The 24017-nt window shown below is 39.4% G+C and overlaps 1 protein-coding gene across 2 annotated transcripts in view; it reads right to left on the reverse strand.

The window, feature by feature from the left end:
- Positions 1-2875: 2875 nt before the first annotated feature.
- Positions 2876-24017, reverse strand: part of SPOCK1 (SPARC (osteonectin), cwcv and kazal like domains proteoglycan 1) — a 564476-nt gene continuing 543334 nt past the window's right edge. For both annotated transcript variants that reach the window (XM_070465401.1, XM_020873556.2), the window contains 3 exons: positions 18957-19019; positions 6788-6925; positions 2876-6351 (listed from right to left, as the gene is read on the reverse strand). In XM_070465401.1, the coding sequence (XP_070321502.1) occupies positions 6161-6351; positions 6788-6925; positions 18957-19019 (392 nt within the window). In that variant the 3' untranslated portion in view covers positions 2876-6160. The remainder of the gene's footprint in view (positions 6352-6787; positions 6926-18956; positions 19020-24017) is intronic.

Here is a 24017-nt window from a genome sequence, read left to right on the forward strand (position 1 = left end):
AGCATATAGAATGTATTGGAGCTGGTAAAGAATAAAGCATGGTCACTGGTTTAAAAATTTCTAAGACAGTTGAGAAAGACGATGGTGGTAAGAACCATGATGGTTGTGAGATAGACAGGAAGAGATATTTAGAAAGAAGAATTGACGGAATTTGGTGACTTAGTACAGATTGGGAGCTGGGGAGGGAGGCGTCGATGGTGGTCCCATTCTTGAAGTCAAGGAGTATAAGAGGAGAAATCTGAAGAGGAAGAAGCTAGTGAATTATTTTAAAATTATACAAGACATAGTATATTGTTTTCATGACAAAAAACAAAAATGAAACATAGATGAGGCTGATCAGACCACATCCCAGTCTTTTCCTCAGAGGTCACCACTGCTACAAGCTTGGTGTATGTCCTTTCAGACTCTGTGTATTTTTATATTTACTTGGAAAAAGTGGATATTGTCACCTTATAGATATCTAACTTGTATATTTCATACTCTATTACCACTTGATTTTTTCTTCATACAACAGATGTTTCAGAAGTTCTGCTAAGTCAGTGTGTATGAATTACTTCATTATTTTTGACCGCTGTATAATATTTCAGAGCAAACTTGCCCAATATGTCCACTGATATTTAGTTTTATATCAAATTTCCTGTCCTAACAGATGATGTAATAATGGATATATATACATTCTATGTATATCTTTGTAAATTGGTGTGATTTTTTCCCTCTAGGAGTAATTTCTGAGAAGTGGAATTATTCAGTCTTAAGGTATTTACTCTTACTTATATGGCTATTTCCAAACTGCTCTCCAGTGGCTAATCTGACTGTCCAGTGTTGGAGAGTGCTCCTTATACTACATTCTCAACATGTGACATGATCATGATTTTTCTCTGAGTGAAACTGAGAGATCATTGCTTTAATTTGTATTTCTCTGATCATGAGTGAGATTAGGCATGGTTTCTTTACCATCTGTGTGTCTTCTATGGCTCACTTGCTTTTATCTTTCCCCATTAGTCTGTTGAATTATATTTTTCTTATGGATTTGTAGAAGTTAAAACATTTTATATCCTAATCCTTCATCTGTTTTATGTCCTCAGTATCTTTAGTCTTCTGTTTATCTTTTAAATTTGTTCATGACATGCTATTAATTTTGATGGAGGAAATTTATCAATCTATTCCTTTATGGCTTGCTCATGTTTGCTAGGAATTGTTTTTTTGTTTGTGTTTTTTTAAAACCTTGCTGACTCCTACTGTCAGTGCATATTCACTCTATATTTCATTCTATCATTTTGATGTTTTAAGGTTTGAAATTGAGGTGCTAATGGGAAATTTGAGTAGAATGATCTAAATGCCAGATGGTTTTGTTTTTTCAAAATGGAGCAGTCAAAAGCTGCACTTGAAACATAGAATAGGGCTTTTCCAAGTGGAGGAGTTGGTTGAAAACACTGATGTGGATAAGACTGCCTAGAGAAAATGTAGAATTGAAGAGAAAGGGGCTGAGGACACAGATGAGAGGAACACCTGTATGAGCAGAACTGGCTGAACAAAAGGATATACAGGAGACCTAAGAGGAATCGCCAGAGATGTAAGATGAAATTCAGGGATTGATGGATATGGGAAACCAAGGAAGGCAAGTTTTGACAAGGCTGGAGTAGACCTTGGTGTCAACTGTGATATCCATCAACCCATACTGTAGCAGTTATTTGTCTTTTTCAAGGAGGCAACTTTACGGAGAAGGACCCTCGAGGTCTTATTCACTTCTGTATTCCTAGCACTGAATGTGGTGCCTGCCCATAATGGCATTCATCCATCAAACACATATTAATCTATAGATCTATAAATCTCCTAATTAATCCATATAAGTCTAGTTGAATGAATAAATTTTGAAATCTTCCCCTTTCCTTGAATTAATTTATCAAAGTAAATTTCACAACCAACCCAGAATTTTGAGAGGTTCTGGGACCTTTTCACTCACACCATATAATTAGTATTCTTTTGGTCCTGGCCTTTTTAACAGACCGAGGTGGATTCCATGAAGGCACAACTTGAGGAGACATGTGGGGCCTGACTATAAATCTGCTGTTAAGAGGAATTTCAGGAGTGTCCACCAATGCCAGCTACTCTTTAAGGTACCCTTACTTACCCCAGAGGCTTCATGTTGGCCATTGTTCTCCTGACATTAGTTATTTTGTGGATTTATGAAGCACCTTTCCGTGAACTGTCAATCTCTAAATTGTCTGTAAAATATGGTCCATTGGGTAAAGGATTAGAATTATTCATAAGATAGTTTCTACCTCAGTTGGTGCTGAAATTACTCACTCAGGGTATAATTAAGTCATAGATACATTGGCCTTCATGTGGATAAGGTGGAAAGGAAATAATTTCTGTTCCGATTGGGTGTTTTCTGATGTTTGACAAGCATATGGTGTATTAATCCATGAACTGAGGAAAACTCAGAGTCCCTGTGAAGGTTTTTGGTTTTTGTTTCTTTTCTCCCAAGGGAACTGGAGAAGCACTGACTAGGGAGGAAAGGAATAAGAGCTGAAAAAGCTTAAGGTTGTAAACAGGATGACAACAATGAAATCTGATAGATGAGGACGAAATAACAAAGTTGTAGCTTGAGAAAGAAGAAAGCAGCAAAAAGAGGGACTGGATGCTAAGATTCTAGGCTGAGTGGGCACAGGGCTTGGGTGTGCCAGCGTGTTCTGAGAGGGTCAGGCCAGGCTGTACCACCACGTGGTTGGCCTCCCTCCCATGTACAGAAGCCTTAACAGAGAGCCTTGCATTTACTTACCCCCTTGACGTGCCCAGCTCTTCTGCAGAGATGATGTACGAACATGGCCTGGTGAGCGCATGTGCAAGCTAACAAGATACAAATGCTCAGACATTGCAGACAAATTAAAATTTATTGAGACAAACAAATGCACCTACTCAGGACTACAGTTAAGCATTTACTATTAACCAAAAGGGTTGTGTTCACATTCCAGATAAGTCTACATGGGAAAGCATTCAGAATTTACTAGGTTTATCTACTTCACTATTTCATCTACAACAGGGACAACAAACTTGACACTCAGGAGTTGGTGGGCTCTCATTACATTGCTACACATGGAACAGAGACAGACATCAGTGACTTTGAGAAAAAGGTATAAAAAGACCAAAACCACCCACTGTAGAAAGGGCTCTTGTTTGTTACTGTACAGTGTGGTCAAGGTTAAAAACAAAACTGTAGATGGCATCCTGGGAAGAGGAGAGGGGCAGACCTGGACAGACATGTTGTCATTCACTGCTGGGTGTGGGAAGACGGGCATAAAGGAGGAAGAACTGGTTCAGTAGGAGGGAATTCCCTACCTTGCCTACAACATGCCTAGAATGTTGGCGGAAACAAAAAGACACTAATATGGTAGATAACTAACTATTGTGGAAGAAAATTCTGGGGCTTAACTTAGATGCTAAGGAAATGGTATCAAATTAAAAAACCATTTATAGAATAAGAATAAAACTATTCACTAAGGAGTTTCCAAAAATGAGTCATTGAAGTTTCAACTCCATACCTGTCTACAATAAGGGAATGATTATCACAGTACTATATTTTTTAATCAAGATTTTGATGGATACTTTGTCACTATCTAAAGGACTCCTGCCAAGAAAAAAGAAAAGCAAAAATTCTCCTAAGGACAAAGTAACTAAAAAAATCACATCTTTAGTACTTATGCAAAGTACCTTTGAAAAAAACTAATGCTGTCTTGCCAAAGTGAGGCATGAAAAGTGGCATTAATGTTGTTCCATTGATTTTGGGTTCCAGTCATAGGAGGGCTTTTTATTTAATATTTTAATGAATCAAAATATCTTCTTGGAATATCTCTGAAAATGAGCATCTCATTACCTTCCTGGGAATTGACTAGTGAGCACTCTTCTCCATCATTAAGTTAATGCTAAGGATCTTTAAGTGTCATCTTAATTTGACACTTGTCATAAGATAATTAGGCAAATTAAAATCAGTGGTTCACTCTGTTCCTAGAAGTTTCTCTAAGTGAAACCAATTTGTCGATTTTAATTCGTTCTCTTGTGCATTTTTCTAAGCTCAGAGGAGACGATAACAATGGTTTTCTCTGATGGCCTAGACTGAGATTTTTTAATATGTCTCGATTCTTTTATATACGTGATTATAATTTAGCTGCAATTAAGCACATGTTTTTTATAAATTATCATCTCAGAGTTTTGTCCAAGTGAGAAAAAAAATTGAAACAGAAGTGACGGAGTTGAGATCCCAATACAGAGCTTGTCTATGGTCACCAAATACCTAGGGTCCTGGCTGTACTCATGTCTTTCAGGCCGAACAAGTTCAGTGTATCAAGTAATTTCATGTCCCATCTGAGCCAACTCTAGGGATAAGGCAAGTGGGCCTGGCCAATGCAGGGATTTAAAAATACTAGTTTGAGGTGGGCTGGTAAAGTAGAAACAAATGGTCAGTTTGGAGTAGGGGTTGGTCAGCTGCCACTATAATCATAGTTTGGCTGAATATATTTTTTGCCTGAGTTTGTGTGGTCTCCTTGTGGACTGGCTGGAGCTCAGGAAGGGAAGAAAACAAATGTGGGCCACAGAGCCTTGCTGGGTGGCTGGTGAGGAAGGTGAAAACCAGGTTGGGCATGAGCTTAAGGCCCATACTGAACTAAATGGGGCCACTTGGAAGACTACTCTTTGGTACTTGTATTGGGAGAAATCCTAAAGATTGTAGAGAAGATGACCCTACCAAATTTGGAGATGGATTCTAATCAGGAGTTGACTTAGGGCAAAGAAATGCAATGGTGAAGGACTTTCTTCATGAGTCCCTTGACACATGTATGGGGGAGGGGATGAGGGCAGGATTAGCTCTTAAAAAGTCCCACCCTGGCTTCCCATGTGCTGTTATAAAGTTCTTTCTGGGCCTCCATCTGAGATTGTTTACAAATGTTAAGTGATCAAAGAAAATCTGTAGAGCTTTTGTAGCCTCATCATGATGTGTGGATAGATAGGGGCAAAACTGAAAGATTGAGTTAAGGATGCAAAATTTTCTTCTGCTAAGAAACAGCAAGGAGACTGTCTTCTTAGAGAGCAGGGGGTATGTGTACATGCCTTACAAAAAGCCCTTGAGTAGGTAGGGGAGAGAGGGGCCTGCTACAGACAGGACTGCCACAGCCCGAAGCAGGGTTGGAGCTGAAATGAGAGCAATGGCTTGTGAAGCTGCCCACGTGGGAGTCTCATGGCTTCTGAGAGGAAAGCGATTTAGGCAGACAGAGGCTTATCCAAATCAAAGAGGTTTCCAGTAACTCCGCTGCCGCAGATGGAAGCAGCCTCCTCAGCCTGCAGGCTACAAGTGCCAACTGGTAGTGCAAAAAAAAGGACTTCGATACAGATTTGCTATTCCAGAAATGACGATCCAGGTCTGGACAAGCTGACAAATGTGTAATTGTTTTTCAAATAAGTTTTTTAATAGATACCCAACGCCCCCCCCCTTTTTTTCTGAGTGGTGTATACAGTGTCTTCTGTATATACTTACCTATTTATGCACATACAGACAGAAGTATCCAGATACCTTTTTTAAAAAAGAAAATTGATTCCCCAAAGGGACTCTTGACTGAATTAAGGCTGTTATTTGTAGGAAGCCAGATCAAGTGAACTGAAAAACTGATTTGTAATAATAGACACCGGGGATGGTGGGGGGGTGGGTTGGGCAGGGGGGAAAAGGTACAGTGTGGTGTGTTTTCCACAACATCTACAGGACACAAGAAAAGCACTTAGACACGGTAAGGCTGGGAACCATGCTGTAATAACCACCCGTGTGGGTGACTGGAAAGGGTCTTTGACGTTTAGAGGGTGGGGGCTCCCTGCACTGTCAGAATCCCACATACATCACATGCTTGTTGTAAAAAAACTCACAGAAGGGAAGGAGGCTCTCATTCAGCCAGCCATTCCCCTGTCTAAAAAACAAAGCACAACACCCTTCTTCCCACACGCCGTATGCAAAATCAGCATGATCCGGGAACAAGGAGTTGCCTTCCAAAACCCTAGCTTGGGTGGAGAGGGCGATGATGGAGAAGAGGCTGTGTGCTGTGGAGTCTTAGAGACAAATGCAGGAACGGGAAGTGACTTGCAATTCTGTGCAGACCTCGTGTCCTCCTCCGTGTGGGGACTACCATATGTACCCGACCTCATCCTCTTTGTCGTCGTCCTCATCCTCGTCATCCTCTGTGACCGCCCGGGCATGCACCCGCGGCTTCCCCAGTCTGTCCTTGGGTCCCAGCTCCTGCTCATCCTCCAGGTCATCCAGCAGAACCACAGAGCCACCGCTGCCAAAGTCCCCCGAGGTCTCCTGCTCCTCCTCTGAAAGGAGGAAGAAGAGATGGGAGGTAAGTTTCTGCTTATGCCTCACGACCTCCTTAGCGGTAGGGCAAAACCATGCAGTTTACCTTTTGAACATGGGAGCATCCCCATCTACCTGATAGGGACCACAAGCTTTAGTCTGTTAAAAGCTCCAGAATTCTAGGGAGGTTTATCTTGAGAGTCACTCTTGGCCTGCAGCCAGTCCCTGACTGTCAAAAACTGCTGTCCAGTTCAATGGTCATGGTGAGCTCCTGCCACTCAAAAAACTAGCTATGCATCATCTCATGTGATTCCAGGTTTACTGTGTCTCCATTGTCAACTTGCTCACTGTAGACCACAGGGACCTCTTGAGATTCTTCTACCCAGATCCTCATACAGTGAGTACCTACGAGTCTCTAGAGGTCACGGAGGGGTAGGTGCAGAAGGCCTTACTCACCACAGTTCACAGCACCCTGTTTCCTGGAGCCAGCTAGCTCGTTGCCATATTTATCCACACACCAGCACTGCCCCGTGCTGCCGTGGCACTGTGTGGCTTTGTAATAGCCCTCCTCATTACACCGAGGGATGAATGCTCCTGGGGGAACAAAAGGTACAGCTTGAATCAGAAAGTCAAAAGTGCTCAGTTGTGTCTGACTCTTTGTGACCCCATGGACTACACAGTCCATGGAATTCTCTAGGCCAGAATACTGGAATGGATAGCCTTTCCCTTCTCCAAGGGATCTTCCCAACCCAGGGATCAAACCCAGGTCTCCCGCATTGCAGGAGGATTCTTTACCAGCTAAGTCACAAGGGAAGCCCAAGAATACTGGAGTGGGTAGCCTATCCCTTCTCCAGTGGATCTTCCTGACCCAGAAATCAAACCCGGATCTCCTGCATTACAGGCAGACTCTTTAAGAACTGAGCTTGAATCAGAGAAGTGCACAGATAGAGTTAATGCCTTCTAAAACAGACAACTTCTACAGAAAAACATCTGCTTTATTGATTATGCCAACACCTTTGACTATGTAGATCACAATGAACTGTGGAAAATTCGAGATGAGAATACCAGACCACCATACCTGCCTCTTGAGAAATCTGTATGCAGGTCAAGAAGCAACAGTTAGAACTGGACATGGAACAACAGACTGGTTCCAAATCGGGAAAGGAGTACATCAAGGCTGTATATTGTCACCCTGCTTATTTAGCTTATATGTAGAGTACATCATGAGAAATGCCAGGCTGCATGAAGCACAAGTCAGAATCAAGATTGCTGGGAGAAATATCAATAACCTCAGATATGCAGATGACACCATCCTTCTGGCAAAAAGAGGAGAGGAACTAAAGAGCCTCTTGATGAAAGTGAAAGAGGACAGTGAAAAGGCTGGCTTAAAACTCAACATTCAAAAAACGGAGATCATGGCATTGGGTCCCATCACTTCATGGCAAATAGATGGGGAAACAATGGAAACAGTGAGAGATTTTATTTTCTTGGGCTCCAAAACAACTGCAGATGGTGACTGCAGCCATGAAATTAAAAAATGCTTGCTCCTTGGAAGAAAAGCTATGACCAACCTAGATAGCATATTACAAAGCAGAGACATTACTTTGCTGACAGAGGTCCATCTAGTCAAAGCTATGGTTTTTCCAGTAGTCATGTATGGATGTGAATTGGACTATAAAGAAAACTGAACACCAAAGAATTGATGCTTTTGAACTGTGGTGTTGGAGAAGACTCTTGAGAGTCCTTGGACTGCAAGGAGATCCAACCAGTCAATCCTAAAGGAAATTAGTCCTGAATATTCACTAGAAGGACTGATGATGAAGCTAAAACTCCAGTACTTTGGCCACTTGATGTGAGGAACTGACTCATTTGAAAAGACCCTGATGCTGGGAAAGATTGAAGGCAGGAGGAGGAGGGGACAACACAGGATGAGATGGTTGGATGCCATCACCGACTCGATGGACATGAGTTTGAGCAAGCTCCAGGAGTTGGTGATGGACAGGGAAGCCTGGTGTGCTGCAGTCCATGGGGTCTCAAAGAGTCAGACATGACTGATTAACAACTGAACTGAAGACAGACAAGAGGGTTCACACATTGGACAGTATTTGCTGTCAAGCCAGCAAGAAAGAATGGCATGCTTCATTATAACCTAGTGAAGTTTTAAGGGCCTAGGACTTACTCAAGGTTAGAAAGGATTCCTTCTTTGATCATGAGTTCAACTTTTCCCTGTGGTTCTACTCTTTTATTTCAGAAGTTTTCCAAGTTTTATTGAAATATAATCGACATATAATTGGCATGGTCTTCCCAGGTGGTGCTAATGGTAAAGAATCCGCCTGCCAATACAGAAGACACAAGAGACATGGGTTCGACCCCTGAGTCAGGAAGATGCCCTGGAGGAGGAGATGGCAATCCACTCCAGTATTCTTGCCTGGGAAATTCCATGGACAGAGGAGCCTGGCAGGCTACAGTCCATGGGGCTGCATGGATTTGGACACAACTAAGCAAGTGAGCACACACACACATAATTGACATACAGCACTGTAGAAGATTAAGGTGTACAGTATAATGGTTTGACTTATATACTGTGAAATGATAAGCACAATAAATTTTGGTTACATCCAACATCTCATATAGAAAAAAAGTTTTTTTCCTTGTGAGAACTCTCAGGATTTACTCTCTTAACACTTTCATATCTACTATACTGCGGTGTTAACTATCAATATTGTGTTGTATGTTTTATCTTCAATATTTATTTATCTCTTAACTGGAAGTTTGTACCTTTTGACCACCTTCATTTAATCCTCCAACTGTCAATACCCCTGCCTGTGTTTATCACAAGTCTTATCTATTAATATTTCTTCATGAGTTTAAGATTAGATATACAAGTGACCATACGATATTTTCTTTCTCTGACTTATTTCACTTAGGATAATGCTCTCAATATCCATCCATGTTGTCACAATTGGCAGAGTTTCCTTTATTTTTGATGGATGAATGATATACTGTTATATACTTGCACACACATATACTTGCACGCACGCACACACACCAATGCATACACGTCTTTATCTATTCATCCACCGAAGAACACAGGTTGTTTTCATATCTTGGCTAATGTGAACATGAGTGTGCAGATTTCTTTTTAGTATATTCATTTCCTTTGGATATATTCCCAGAAGTGAATTTCTGGATCATCTGCTGCTGCTGCTGCTAAGTCGCTTCAGTCGTGTCCGACTCTGTGCGACCCCATAGACAGCAGCCCACCAGGCTCCCCCGTCCCTGGGATTCTCCAGGCAAGAACACGGGAGTGGGTTGCCATTTCGTTCTCCAGTGCATTAAAGTGAAAAGTGAAAATGAAGCCGCTCAGTTGTGTCCGACTCTTAGCGACTCTGTGGACTGCAGCCCACCAGGCTCCTCCGTGGGATTTTCCAGGCAAGAGTACTGGAATGGGGTGCCATTGCCTTCTCCGCTGGATCATATAGTAGTTTTTTTTTTTAATTTGGGGGGTGAACCTCCATACTGTTTTATTCCCTTGTGGCTGTACCAATTTATAATCCCAGCAACAGTGCACAACATTTCTCCTTTTCCCACATCCTTGCCAACATTTTTTATTCCTGTTATTCCTTTTTCACGATTCTCACAGGCAGAAGCTGATATCTTATTGTGGTTTTGGTTTTCATTTCCCTGATGACTACTGATGCTGAGCACCTTTTCATGTCCCTGTTGACTAGTGCAAACTGTATCATCTGCAAACAAAGAAAATTTTACATATTCCTTTCCACTTTGGATGATTTATTTCTTGCCTGATTGCTCTGTCTAGGACTTCCAGTATTACATTGAATAGGAGTGGTGATACCTTTGTCTTTTTCTTGATCTTAAGAGGAAAAGATTTAAACCTCTCACCGTTGAATAGGATGCTAGCTGTGGTTGTCATATGTGGCCTTTATTAAATTGGGGTACATTGCTTTAATACATAATTTATTGAGGTTTGTATCATGAACAGATGTTCAGTTTTGTCAAATGGATTTACTCCATCTATTGAGATGATCATATAATATTTTTCTTTCATTCTATTAATGTGATGCATCACTTGGCTGATTTGTGTGTGTAGAACCATCATTACATCCCAGGAATAAATCCTACTTGATCATGGTAAATAATCCTTTTAATGTGATGCTTAATTTGGTTCACTAGTATTTTATTGAGAAATTTATTTTTGTGCATCTATATTCATCTGGGATATTGGCCTGTAGTTTCCTTGTAGTGTTTTTTCTGGCTTTAGTAGCAAGGTAACTCTGGCTTCGTAAAATGAGTTTGGGAGTGTTCCTCCCCACTGAAATTTTTGGAAAGAGTTTGAGAATGATTGGCATTCTTCTTTAAATATCTGGTGAAATTCACCAGGGAAGTTATCTGCTCTTGGTCCTTTCTCTCCTGAGAGACTTTTCATTATTGATTCAATCTCCTCTCTAGTCTGTTCAGATTTTCTATTTCTTCCTGATTAAATAAAATTTTTTTAATACTTGAGAGAATCATAGGATTTTTTAAATCCTTTATATATTTCTAATGAGTGGCACAATTTAAAAAAGATACCTGTTTTCCTCAAATAAATACTACTTGGTCATGATATATTGGATTTAATTTGCTGATCCTTTTATATCTGTGTTACTTAGTGATAGAGGTATATAATCTTGTTCATTTTCTGTATCAAAGCAACTCTTTTGTAAACTGATTCAGGTACTTTTCTTTTTCTATACTCCAGATGTTTTATATAAAATGAGAATGATCTCCATAAAGTATTCAGCTGTAGAAATATGTTGAGCCTAGTGCCTATTTTAGGAGGTGACAGTAGTATTTTGATTTAAATTAATTTGTTTTCTTAGTTTAGTTGAGTCTTCTTTTTCCTCATGACCCAAATGTGGTAATTCATAGTATCCTTTTCAGTCAAGTTTTCATAATTGCTATGAGTTGGTTTATGGCAATGGTTTTCAAAGTGTGGGCCCAGAAGCAGCTGCAGCATCAGTGGGAAATAGCTAAGAAAATTTTTGAGCCTACCCCAAACCTACTGAGTTAAAAACTTTGACAGTAGGGCCCAGAGAACTTTAATAAACTCTCCAAGTGTTTATGATGCACAGTGAAGTTTCAGAACCACACATTTATAGCATGCATCTATATCTGTGGTTACAAGGCTTCCCAGGTGGCTCAGTGGTAAAAGAATCTGCCTGCCAATGCAGGAGTTGCAAGAGATATGGGTTCAATCCCAGGGTCAGGAAGATCCTCTGGAGAAGGAAATGGTAACCCACTCCAGTATTCCTGCCTGGAGAATCCCATGGACAGAGGACCCTGGCAGGATACAATCCATAGGATTGCAAAGAGTTGGACACAATTGAGCATGCACATGTGCATATCTGAGGTTACATCCCATTTTTAAACTCATGAGAGCATTTGAGACTTTCATATTGTCAAAGGTTTGTCTATTTGATTTGTTTTTGCTTTAGTCTTAACTGTATTGTCCTTACAGTTTTTTTATTTGAAATTTTAGTGTTTTTTTTTTTCTTCCAGAAATGCATTTGAAGCCATGAATGTTCCTCTAAGTTTCATTTCAGTTGCTCTCTCTCTCTCTCTCTCTCTCTCTCTCTTTGGCACACAGTGCTTTCATTTTCATTCAGATCTAAATGTTTTGTATTTTTACTTTATTCATTTTTTACTATTAAAAAAATCTAGACATGTAAGATTGGATAATCTCATTTTTTTACTTCCACTTGTGGAAAATGAATATGATCTATGGTACTTTTTTGAGATATTTAGCTTTTTTTTTCTGTGACTCTATTTCTGCTTTTTATTTTCTTTTTATTTTAATTGGAGGTTAATTACTTTACAATATTGTGGTGGTTTTTGCCATACATTCACATGAATCAGCCATGGGTGTACATGTGTTCCCCATCCTGACCTTCCCTCCCACCTCCCTCCCCATCCTATCCCTCAGGGTCATCCCAGTGCACCAGCCCTGAGCACCATCTCATGCATTGAACCTGGACTGGTGATCTATTTCACATATGATAATATACATGTTTCAATGCTATTCTCTCAAATCATCCCACCCTTGCCTTCTCCCACAGAGTCCAAAAGTCTGTTCTTTACATCTGTGTCTCTTTTGCTGTCTCGTATATAGCGTCATTGTTACCATCTTCCTAAATTCCATATACATGCAATAATATATAGTATTGGTGTTTTTGTTTCTGACTTACTTCACTATGTATAATAGGCTCCAGTTTCATCCACCTCATTAGAACTGATTGAAATGCATTCTTAATAGCTGAGTAATATTCCACTGTGTATATGTACCACAGCTTCCTTATCTATTCATCTGCTGATGGGCATCTAGCTTGCTTCCATGTCCTAGCTATTGTAAACAGTGCACGATGAACACTGGGGTACATGTGTCTCTTTCAATTCTGGTTTCCTTGGTGTGTATGCCCAGCAGTGGGATTGCTGGGTCATGTGGCAGTTCTATTTCCAGTTTTTTAAGGAATCTCCACACTGTTCTCCATAGTGGCTGTACTAGTTTGCATTCCCACCAACAGTGTAAGAGGGTTCCCTTTTCTCCACACCCTCTCCAGCATTTATTGCTTGTAGACTTTTGGATAGTAGCCATTCTGATTGGCATGTACCTCATTGAGGTTTTGATTTGCATTTCTATGATAATGAGTGATGTTGAGCATCTTTTCATGTGTTTGTTAGCCATCTGTATGTCTTCTTTGGAGAAATGTCTGTTTAGATCTTTGGCCCATTTTTTGATTGGGTCATTTATTTTTCTGGAATTGAGCTGCAGGAGTTGCTTGTATATTTTTGAGTTTAATTCTTTGTCAGTTGCTTCATTTGCTATTATTTTCTCCCATTCTGAAGGTTGTCTTTTCACCTTGCTTATAGTTTCCTTCATTGTGCAAAAGCTTTTAAGTTAGGTCCTATTTGTTTATTTTTGCTTTTATTTCCATTACTCTGGGAGGTGGGTCATAGAGGATCCTGCTATGATTTACATCAGAGAGTGTTTTGCCTATGTTTTCCTCTAGGAGTTTTATAGTCTCCGGTCTTCCATTTAGATCTTTAATCCATTTTGAGTTTATTTTTGTATATGGTGTTAGAAAGTGTTCTAGTTTCATTCTTTTACAAGTGGCTGACCAGTTTTCCCAGCACCACTTGTTAAAGAGATTGTCTTTTCTCCATTGTATATTCTTGCCTCCTTTGTCAAAGATAAGGTGTCCATAGGTATGTGGATTTATCTCTGGGCTTTCTATTTTGTTCCACTGATCTATGTTTCTGTCTTTTGCCAGTACCATACTGTCTTGATGACTGTTGCTTTGTAGTATAGCCTGAAGTCAGGCAGGTTGATTCCTCCAGTTCCACTCTTCCATCTCAAGATTGCTTTGGCTATTCAAGGTTTTTGTATTTCCATACAAATTGTGAAATTATTTGTTCTTGTTCTCTGAAAAATACCATTGGTAGCTTGATAAGGATTGCATTGAATCTCTAGATTGCTTTGGGTTGTATACTCATTTTCACTATATTGATTCTTCTGATCCATGAACATGGTATATTTCCCCAACTATTTATGTCATCTTTGATTTCTTTCATCAGTATTTTTTAGTTTGCTATATATCATCCATGACAAATGTCATGTGTGTTTGAAAAGACTATCTATTCTATGCCCGTGTACAAGAATACATATATTAAAATGCTAATGAATATTGCCCATTTCTCCTTTTGTCTTCTTGAACTATAAGTTCTCAAGAAGAGTTATATTCAAGTCTCTGAATAGGTTAGGTATGACAGTTCCTCCTTGCAGTTCTGTTATTTTTATGTGTTTCCTTTAAAAAAATTTTTATATTGGACTACAGTGGATTAACAATGTTGTGTTAGTTTCAGGTGTATAGTAAGGTGATTCAGTTATACATATACATATGTCTGGATTCCCTGGTGGCTCAGACAATAAAGAGTCTGCCTGCAATGCAGGAGAAATGGGTTCAATCCCCGGGTCAAGAGATCCCCTGGAGAAGGAAATGGCAACCCATTCCAGTAGGCTTGCCTGGAAAAATCCCATGGATGGGGAGTCTGGAAGGCTACAATCCAGAGGGTCACGAAGAGTCAGACATGACTTGAGTGACTTCACTCTTATTTACTCTTTTTGAAATTATTTTCCTATTTACTTTATTACAGTCTATTGAAGTGTTCCCTGTGCTATACAGCAGATCTTTGTCCACTATCTATTTTAAATGTAGTAGTATGTTTATGTCAACCCTACAATTTTCTTTCTATGTGTGATCTTGTCTGGTTTTTGTATTAGGGTGATGGTGGCCTCATGGATAGAGTTTGGGAGTGTTCCTTCCTTTGCAATTTTTGGGAAGAGTTTCAGAAGGATAGGTGTCAGCTCTTTACAAAATATCTGAAAGAATTCACCTGTGAAGCCATTTGATCTGGACTTTGTTTGTTGGGAGTTTTTAAATCACAGTTTCAATTTCAGTGCTTATGATTAGTCTGTTCATATTTTCTATTTTTTCCTGGTTCAGTCTTGTAAGGTTGCATCTTTCTGAGAATTCACCCATTTCTTCTTTGTTGTCCATTTTATTGGCATATAGTTGCTTGTAGCTGTCTATTATGACCTTTTGTATTTCTGTGGTGTTCATTGTAACTTCTTTTATATTTCTAAATTCATTGAGTCCTCTCCCTTTTTTTCATGATAAATCTGGCTAAAAGTTTATCAATTTTGTTTATCTTTTCAAAGAGTCAGCTTTTAGTTTCATTGATCTTTTCTATTGTTTTCTCTATTTCACTTATTTCAGCTCTGATCTTTATGGTTTCTTTCTGTCTACTAACTCTAAGTTTTGTTCATTCTTCTTTCTCTAGTTGCTTCAGGCATAAAGGTTAGGTTGTTTATTTGGGGTTTTTCTTGTTTTCTAAGGTAAGATTGCATTGCTATAAACTTTCCTCTTAAAACTGCTTTTTTGCCCTGTCTCATAGGTTTTAGATGGTCATGTTTTCATTGTGATTTGTCTCTAGGTATTTTTTTATTTCTTGTTTGATTTCTTCAGTTATCCATTGCTTTAGCAGCATACTGTTTAGCTGCCACATATTTGTGTTTTTACAGTGTTTTTCTTTTAGTTGATTTCTAATCTCACAGCATTGTGGTCAGAAAAGATGCTTGATATGATTTGAGTTTTCTTAAATTTACCAAGGCTTGCTTTGTGGCCCAGCATGTGATTAATCCTGGAGAATGTTCCATGTGCATTTGAAAAGAATGTGTATTCTGCTTTTAGATGGAATGTTCTATAAATAAAGTCCATCTGGTCTAATGTATCATCCAAGGTTTGTGTTTCCTTATTGATTTTGTGTCTGGATCATCTGTTAAAGTCCCTTATTTCAGTGTATCACTATCAATTTCTCCTTTTATGGCTATTAATATTTGCCTTATATATTGCAGTGCTCCTATGCTGGGTGCATATATAGTTACATTATAATGTTACATTTTGTTTTAAAATTATAGGTATACCTGTTGAGACATAGTAATAGTATAGTAAAAGAAACATTTCAGCAAGATAATATTACATCATTCTCTTAAGAACTGAAAACGAAGTAGGCAGATTTTAATAGTCTCTGTCCCATAATAAATGAGTTTGGCCCATTCACACTTATCGTGATTACAGATATGCTTGCTTTTATATATACCACTGTACTTTGTTTCCTATCTTCCCTCTTTCCTTCTTTTTGTTGAAATGACCAAATTTTCTTTTTTCCATGGTTTTCCCTCATACATTTAAAAACTATTCTTTTTCCAATATTTTTATTGTTACCTTAAAATACACAGAGAGAAGTATATTTTCCCTAATAAGCTCTAAAGTTAATCTGTGTCTTATTTCTGAATAAATAAAAAGTTTAACATATTTTTTCACTGACCCCCAACAGTCTGAAATGTTGATTTTACCTTGCTATCAAAATATTTTTATTGTTCTTATTTGTTTAGATTTAGCAGCATGCCTTATTTAGGTAAAATGTGGAAAGGAAATAATTCCTTCTGGGATTATTTGCCTTCTGCATATTAAAACCTTTTGTGATATTTTAGTAAGTTTTAGGTTAGTAAACTTACTGAATCTGTGGTTTGAGAATACCTCTGCCATTACACTTGGATGATCACTAAGATAAATTTAATATTTCCAGTCCAAAGTGATTTTCTCCTCTTAAATCAGTGATACCAATCTGATTCTTACTCAACTGTAGGTAATATTTATTTATGACAGGTTTTTTTTTTCATTTTTCTTAGGATGTGTTTGATGATTGTGTGCTCATTTACTATAGGATAATTCTCCTCAATGTGACCTAAATAGTAACATCATATGTCAGTCATCTGAGGATGGAGGTCTCTGCTTACCACTCTAGATTTCTACTGCCTAATTTTGTGATTTTTGTTTTTTTAGAATGACTGTTTTTAAATTTACCTTTTATTTCTCAGACTAGACCTAGAAAGAAGGGTGCTAAGGCCAGCAATAACCTCAGATCCAGCTACTACTCAACAAAGTACTCAAGTCTAGCAACTACTCAAACAAACAGTGATCATTCCAAGATGACTAGGCTCCCAAGGATCAAATGAGATCACAGAAAGGACACTTCCCCAGTGAAAAGTAATTCTGCTGGTGCCACAAAGAAGTAGCGCTCATATTCTAACTTAGATATTCAGTCAGTGCACAGCACTCCTGGTCTGCAGGGAATGGAGGAAGGGGGAAAAGAAGATGCTTTCAATAAACAAAAAGCAGAGAAGATTTTGCCAACAAATAGAAAGCTGAGGAAATGCTGATCCTTATCCTTGAGCCGCAGCTGGACAACAAGAGCATTTAATAGAGCACAAAAATGCATACCAGGTTGAGCCCCCAGGATGGTTAGAAGCAGGTGCTGTTCTATATCTATAATGTAATAAAATTATCATTTTTTTCTAAGTAGGCAGTAATTATACCTGATTATAATTTGTTATTGCTTGTTTTTGCTCAGAATGTGAATGCCCCTGAATACACATTTATTATATTAGATTTCCCCATGCAAAAAAAAATAATTTGTAGGCAGATAAATGGTATTTTTATGAGTGAGCTAGAATAATATCCCTTATGTGGAGAGGTGTGATAAAGTGCATTTCAAAACTAGGTGGGATTCACAGTAGGAAAGAGGTAGGCCTTTTATTCCTATGAACTGGAGAAAATAAAAGATGAGACATATTATCTCAGACCACATTACTTTACAAATATATCATTATTAATGAAGCAGTAAGAAGATATCCATATATCCAAAATAATTTAATTTTTTTAAAAAAGCACTATTAGTTCTCTTAAGCACATCACTCAAACCCAAAATAACCTCCCACGTGGAAGCATCAGATCATTAAACACAAGTCCTTGCACTGGAGGAAAGCCCCATGGAAGAGAGATACAGAAAGATGCTTTTATGTCTTTCAACATCAGGAAAGAACCTACACTCGTGTCCAGATCACAAAACTCTTGAGTTCTTGATGAGTTGAAAAGGGTGTTATCAGATATGGAAAGTCTGAGGCAAGCCAGTGAAATAAGTAATTTTTAAAACTAGAAGGAAGAAATAAGATCCACTTTGAGGTGACCCGAAAATCAGATGAAGAGAAATGGCCCAAGTTTGCAGACCATCTCCATTTGACAATCTGCAACAACCTTGCCCATTTCCTTCAAGAAAATAAAGAGATAACTGCCTGAAACGGCAGGCTATTTAGGGGATGCACCTGCTCCTGAATGCTTAACGAGAATAATCCTGAATTATTGTGTTGTGGCTGTCAGTTCTCTTTTTAAAAAGCAAGGGAAGCAATGCAGACTCTTTTTGGGCAAACAAATGAGGTGTTTGTGATTATCTCAGCAGTGGCCAGGTCTGAGTACCACAACTACAGGAGTGCTGCAGAAAGGAGGGTATGGGGCAAAAGGGAACCTTCAACAGCCAGCCACAGATGTGCATGCCAGGGAAACACACACACACACCCCACTAGTTTCCACCTCAACATTTGGATAAAAGATAAGAGGAGAAATGTAGAGACAGGTTCCAGGGATCATGCAAATGAGACAGAAATGTGTTGAAGTGCACTCAAGTCCTTGGACCCTGTCTGGTAAATTTAGAAGGGAATCAGCTCGTCTTCCTCCTTGAACACCCTGATCTGGGGAATATAGGAAATTCTATAATTTATAGATTTTATCATTTTAACTTGGAACACTTGAGCGCTGCATTTAATGGCCATACTTGAAATAAAAAAAAAATCCAAGATCAGGGATGAGTTAGCAGTAAAAACGGTGCTCAATTTCAGCTCTGGTGACCTGCCTACTGGTCCTGGGCTCACCTTTGATCTCTCTTCCAACTGATGGAGCATGTAGCATTTCTCAGCCAGCTCCCTGATCCTCAAGAGTATGCCCTGTGGCATATTACCAGCTTCCTAGAAGAACCTTGTCTTGGGTAAAATGAGGCATTTCTTTCACAAAGCACTGGTCCCTAATTGAATAACCATTGCTGTGCTAGATATTACACAAGACACGGATGGTTTAATTAGTTGTTTAAATGAGTAGCAAGAAATGCTACTTACCCAACAGGCTTTTCCCTTTGCTCAACTTCTGGATCCTGTTCATTTCATTCTGGCAAGGGAGACCTAAAAAATAATTTATGAAAGTCAGTTTCCAGATGGTAAGGGATATAATCTCTAATGATTGGTTTCACTCTTGACGTGAAATGTAGACAATGACACACCTGGGAGTGGAATTACTCCATCTGCTCTTACTTTGCAGCAAAACAAATTCAGGCCATTAGTGTTACTAATTTTAAAAAAACATCCTATACCACTAGGTACTTAAAATAGTATTTGGGGGCTATTTGCATGTATAGGAATCTTTCTTCTCACCACCAGTTTAAGCAGATATCAACTGTCTAGTAGGGTGATTTCATTATTTACTTCCTCATATTTACCACCTCAGGTGATATGGTGGTAAAGAATCTGTGTGCCAATACAGGAGACACAAGAGACCACTCAGGTTTACTCCCTGGGTCAGGAAGATCCTCTGGAGTAGGAAATGGCAACCCACTCCAGTATTCTTGCCTAGAAAATTTCATGGACAGAGGAGCCTAGCTGGCTACAGTCCATGGGGTTGCAAAGAATTGGACACGACCGAGCAACTGAGCATATAAGAAAAAGTCTCCTGTCAGCCAAGATTATATGAGCTGAGAACCAGGATGAAAGGTTATTAGTGGGTACATGTGCTGAATCCACAGACTGGGACAAAAACTTTATCTATCCCACGTCTTGTTGCAGGATAGAAATAGGATTACAATGGCTACTTCTGACTTCAGGACTCACTACCCAGAAAAGTCAAACATAGGTCTCTAAGGACAACTCTGAAGGTACAGAAGAGATACAGAGAAGCAGTGAGTATAGAAGAGTAACACCTTAACTCTGGATTCTGCCACCTCCTAGCTAAGTATTAATACTTTGGACCAGTCTCTTTATAATGCTCAGCCTCCAAGTCTTCATTTAAAAAACAAATGCCGTTACAAACAAACTCAAGTGCAGGGCTGATAGAGTGGGAGCCACATGGCTAAAGAGGGCACATGGAAGTGTGTGGTACCCTTTTGACTTCCACTCCAAGCAAAAAGAAGGGGGATCTCACTAATCTTAAATTTTACCATGACCTGCCATTGCAGATGCTATGGCCCTGGGAGGCTCTGCTATTTGCTCACAGTCTTCCCACAAAGACCACAACATTCTGATTCTCAGGGCACTTACATACCTCTGGTTAAGGCAGTCACCTCATTCTAGGGGCCTGGCATTATACCCCCAGATGATCATTAGATCTAAGACATTGCTTCACTCAGCCCCCACCTGGACTCTGGGGCTAAAACCACATGATTTTCTATGAACTCAAGCCCAAAACTATCATTACGGTTAATGATGAACCACTACAAGCATTCCTATTGAAGTAAAAATCATGGCTGTTATTAACATCGATTTGGGAGGGCTAGCTGATGTGATTAGAAAAGAGAAATAAATGAGGTATAAAAATTGAAAAGAGAAAAAATTATCACTCTTTCCAGATAATATGACTGCACACCTGAAAAATTCAAGGAAGCCAACCAGAATAAGTATCATAAATAAAATGAGGAAAATGGATTTTGTTTACACTGGCAACAATAATAAGCACAAGGGAGGTATATCTGTGAGAATAAAACTTATAGCTCCACCGGATAACAGACAAAGTGTTCTAGGATAAAAGGAGTCAGTATTATGTAGCTCTCAACTCTCTCTAATTTTGTCTGATTCTAAAGAAATACCAGTAAGATTTTTAAACAGAATAAACTGATTATAAAATTCAAAGAGTTCAAACCTACAGGACATACAACAATAAACATAAAAACAAGAATATTCAGGAAAATTCTGATAAAAAGATTAATGGTAGGAGGCTGTGGTTGTTGTTGTCTAGTCACTAAGTCCAACTCTTTGTGGTCCCATGGATGGCAATGCACCAGGCTTCCCTGTCCTTCACTATCTCCCTGAGTTTGTTCATTCATATCCATTGAGTCATTGATGCTATCTAACTATATCATCTGCTGCCCCCTACTCCTTTTGCCATCAATCTTTCCCAGCATCAGTATCTTTTCCAATGAGTCATCTCTTTGCATCAGGTGGCCAAAGTATTAGAGCTTTAGCTTCAACATCAGTCCTTCTAATGAATATTCAGTGTTGATTTCCTTTAGGATTGACTGGTTTGATCTCCTTGCTTTCCAAGGGACTCTCAAGAGCCTTCTGAAGCACCACAATTTGAAAGCATCAATTCTTCGGCCCTCAGACTTCTTTTCTAATGGCAGAAATCAAAGAGGAACTAAAGAGCTTCTTGATGAGGGTGAAAGAGGAGTGTGAAAAAACTGGCTTGAAACTCAACATTCAAAAAACTAAGATCATAGCATCCACTCCCATAACTTCTTGGAAAATAGATGGGGAAAATGTAGAAACAGTGACAGATTTTATTTTCTTGGGCTCCAAAATCCCTGCAGACGGTGACTCCAGCCATGAAATTAAAAGATGTTTGCTCCTAGGGGAAAAAGCTATGACAAACCTAGACAGCATATTAAAAATCAGAGATATCACTTTACCAACCAAGATCTGTAAGTCAAAGTTATGGTTTTTTCAGTAGTCATGTATGAATGTGAGAGTTGAACCATAAAGAAGGCCAAAAAATTGATGCTCTCGAATTGTGGTACTGAAAAAGACTCTTGAGAGTCCCTTGAACAGCAAGGAGGTCAAACTAGTCAATCCCTAAGGAAATCAACCCTGAATATTCACTGGAAGGACTGATGCTGAAGATGAAGCTGCAATACTTGAGCCATCTGATGTGAAGGACTGACTCACTGGAAAAGGTCCTGAGCTGGGAAATATTGAGGGCAGGAGGAGAAGGGGGCAACAGAGGATGAGATGGTTGGATCGCCTCATCAATTCAATGGACATGAGTTTGAGCAAACTCTGGGAGATGGTGAAGGACAAGAAGGCCTGGCATGCTGCAGTCCATGGCGTTGCAAAGAGTTGGACACAACTTACTGACTGAAAAACAACAGCCTTCTAAATGGTCCAACTCTCACATCTGCATATGACCACTAGAAAAGCTATGGCTTGGACTACACGGACCTTGGTTGGAAAAGTGATGTCTTTGCTTTTTAGTATGCTGTCTAGGTTTGCCGTAGCTTTTCTTCCAAGGAACAAGCATCTTTTAATTTCATGACTGTAGTCATTGTCCACAGTAACTCCGGAGCCCAAGAAAATAAAATCTGTTATTGCTTCCACTTTTCCCCTTCTCTCTGCCATGAAGAAATGGGAGTGGATGCCATGATCTTAGTTTTTTGAATGTTGAGTTTCAAGCCAGCTTTTTCACTGTCTTCTTTCACCCTCATCAATAGTTCCTCTACATTTTCTGCCATCAGAATGGTATCATCTGCATATCTAGGTGGTTGATATTTCTCCTAGCAATCTTGATTCCAGTTTGTGATTCATCCACTCTGGCATTTTTCATGATGTATGCTGCATATAAGTTAAATAAGCAGAGTGACAATATATAGCCTTGTTGTACTCCTTTCCCAATTTTGAAAAATTTGAAAAATTGTCCATTGTTCCATGTCCAGTTCTAACTGTTGCTTCCTGACCAACATACAGGTTTCTCAGGAGACAGGAAAGGTGGTCTGGCACCTCTTTAAGAATTTTCCACAGTTTGTTGTGATCCACACAGTCTCAGGCTTTAGCACAGTCAGTGAAGTAGTGAAGTGAAAGTCTCTCAGTCATGCCTGACTCTTTGCAACCCCATGGACTAGTCCAAGGAATTCTCTAGGCCAGAATACCTGAGAGGGTAGCCTTTCCCTTCTCCAGGGGATCTTCCCAACCCAGGGACTGAACCAAGGTCTCCCACATTGCAGGCAGATTCTTTACCAGCTGAGCCTCAAGGGAAGCCCAAAGTAGTGAAGCAGAAGTAGATGTTTTTCTGGAACTCCCTTGCTTTCTCCATGATCCAACAGATGTTGGCAGTTCAATCTCAGGTTCCTCTGCCTCTTCAAAACCCAGTTTGTACATTTGGAAATTCTCAGTTTACATACTATTGAAGCCTACCTTAAAGGATTTTGAGCATAATCTTGCTAGCATGTGAAATGAGTGCAACTATATGGTAGATTGATCATTCTTTTGCAGTTCCTTTCTTAGGGATTGGAATGAAAACTGACCATTTCTAGTCCTGTGGCCACCGCTGAGTTTTCCAAATTTGCTGACATGCTGAGTACAGCACTTTAACAGTGTCAACTTTTGAATTTTAAATCAGTCAGCTGGAATTCCATCACTGCCACTAGCTTTACTGGCAGCAATGCTTCCTAAGACCGACTTGACTTCACGCTCCAGGATACCCAGCTCTAGGTGAGTGACCACATCATCGTGGTTATCTGGTTCATTAAGACCTTTTTGTCAAGTTCTTCTGTATATTCTTGTCATCACTTCTTAAATTCTTCTGCTTCTGTTAGGTCCTTACCATTTCTGTCCTTTTTGATTCCCATCCTTGCATGAAATGTTCCCTTGATATCTCCAGTTTTCTTAAAGAGATTTCTAGTCTTTCCGACGATATTGTTTTCCTCTATTTCTTTGCATTGTTCATTTAAGAAGGCCGCTTTCTCTCTCCTTGCTGTTCTCTGGAACTCTACATTCAGTTGGGTATATCTTTCCCTTTCTCCCTTGCCTTTCGCTTCTCTTCTTTCCTCAACTACCTGTAAAGTCTCCTAGACAACCACCTTGCCATCTTGCATTTGTTTTTATTGGACATGATTTTGGTCACTGCCTCCTATGCAATGGTACAAACCTCTGTCCATAGTTCTTCAGGCAATCTGTCTACCAGATAAAATCTGTTGAATCCATTCATCACCTCCACTATATAATCATAAGGAATTTGATTTAGATCATACCTGAATGGCCTAGTAGTTTTCCCTACCTTCTTCAATTTAAGCCTGAATTTTTCAATAAGAAGCTGATGATCTGAGCCACAGTCAGCTCCAGGTCTTGTTTTTGCTGATTGTATAGAGCTTCTCCATCTTCAGCTGCAAAGAATATAATCAATCTGATTTCACTATTGACCAT

This window comes from Odocoileus virginianus, chromosome 3 (genome assembly GCF_023699985.2).
Source record: "Odocoileus virginianus isolate 20LAN1187 ecotype Illinois chromosome 3, Ovbor_1.2, whole genome shotgun sequence".
In the NCBI taxonomy this organism is placed as follows: Eukaryota; Metazoa; Chordata; class Mammalia; order Artiodactyla; family Cervidae; genus Odocoileus; species Odocoileus virginianus.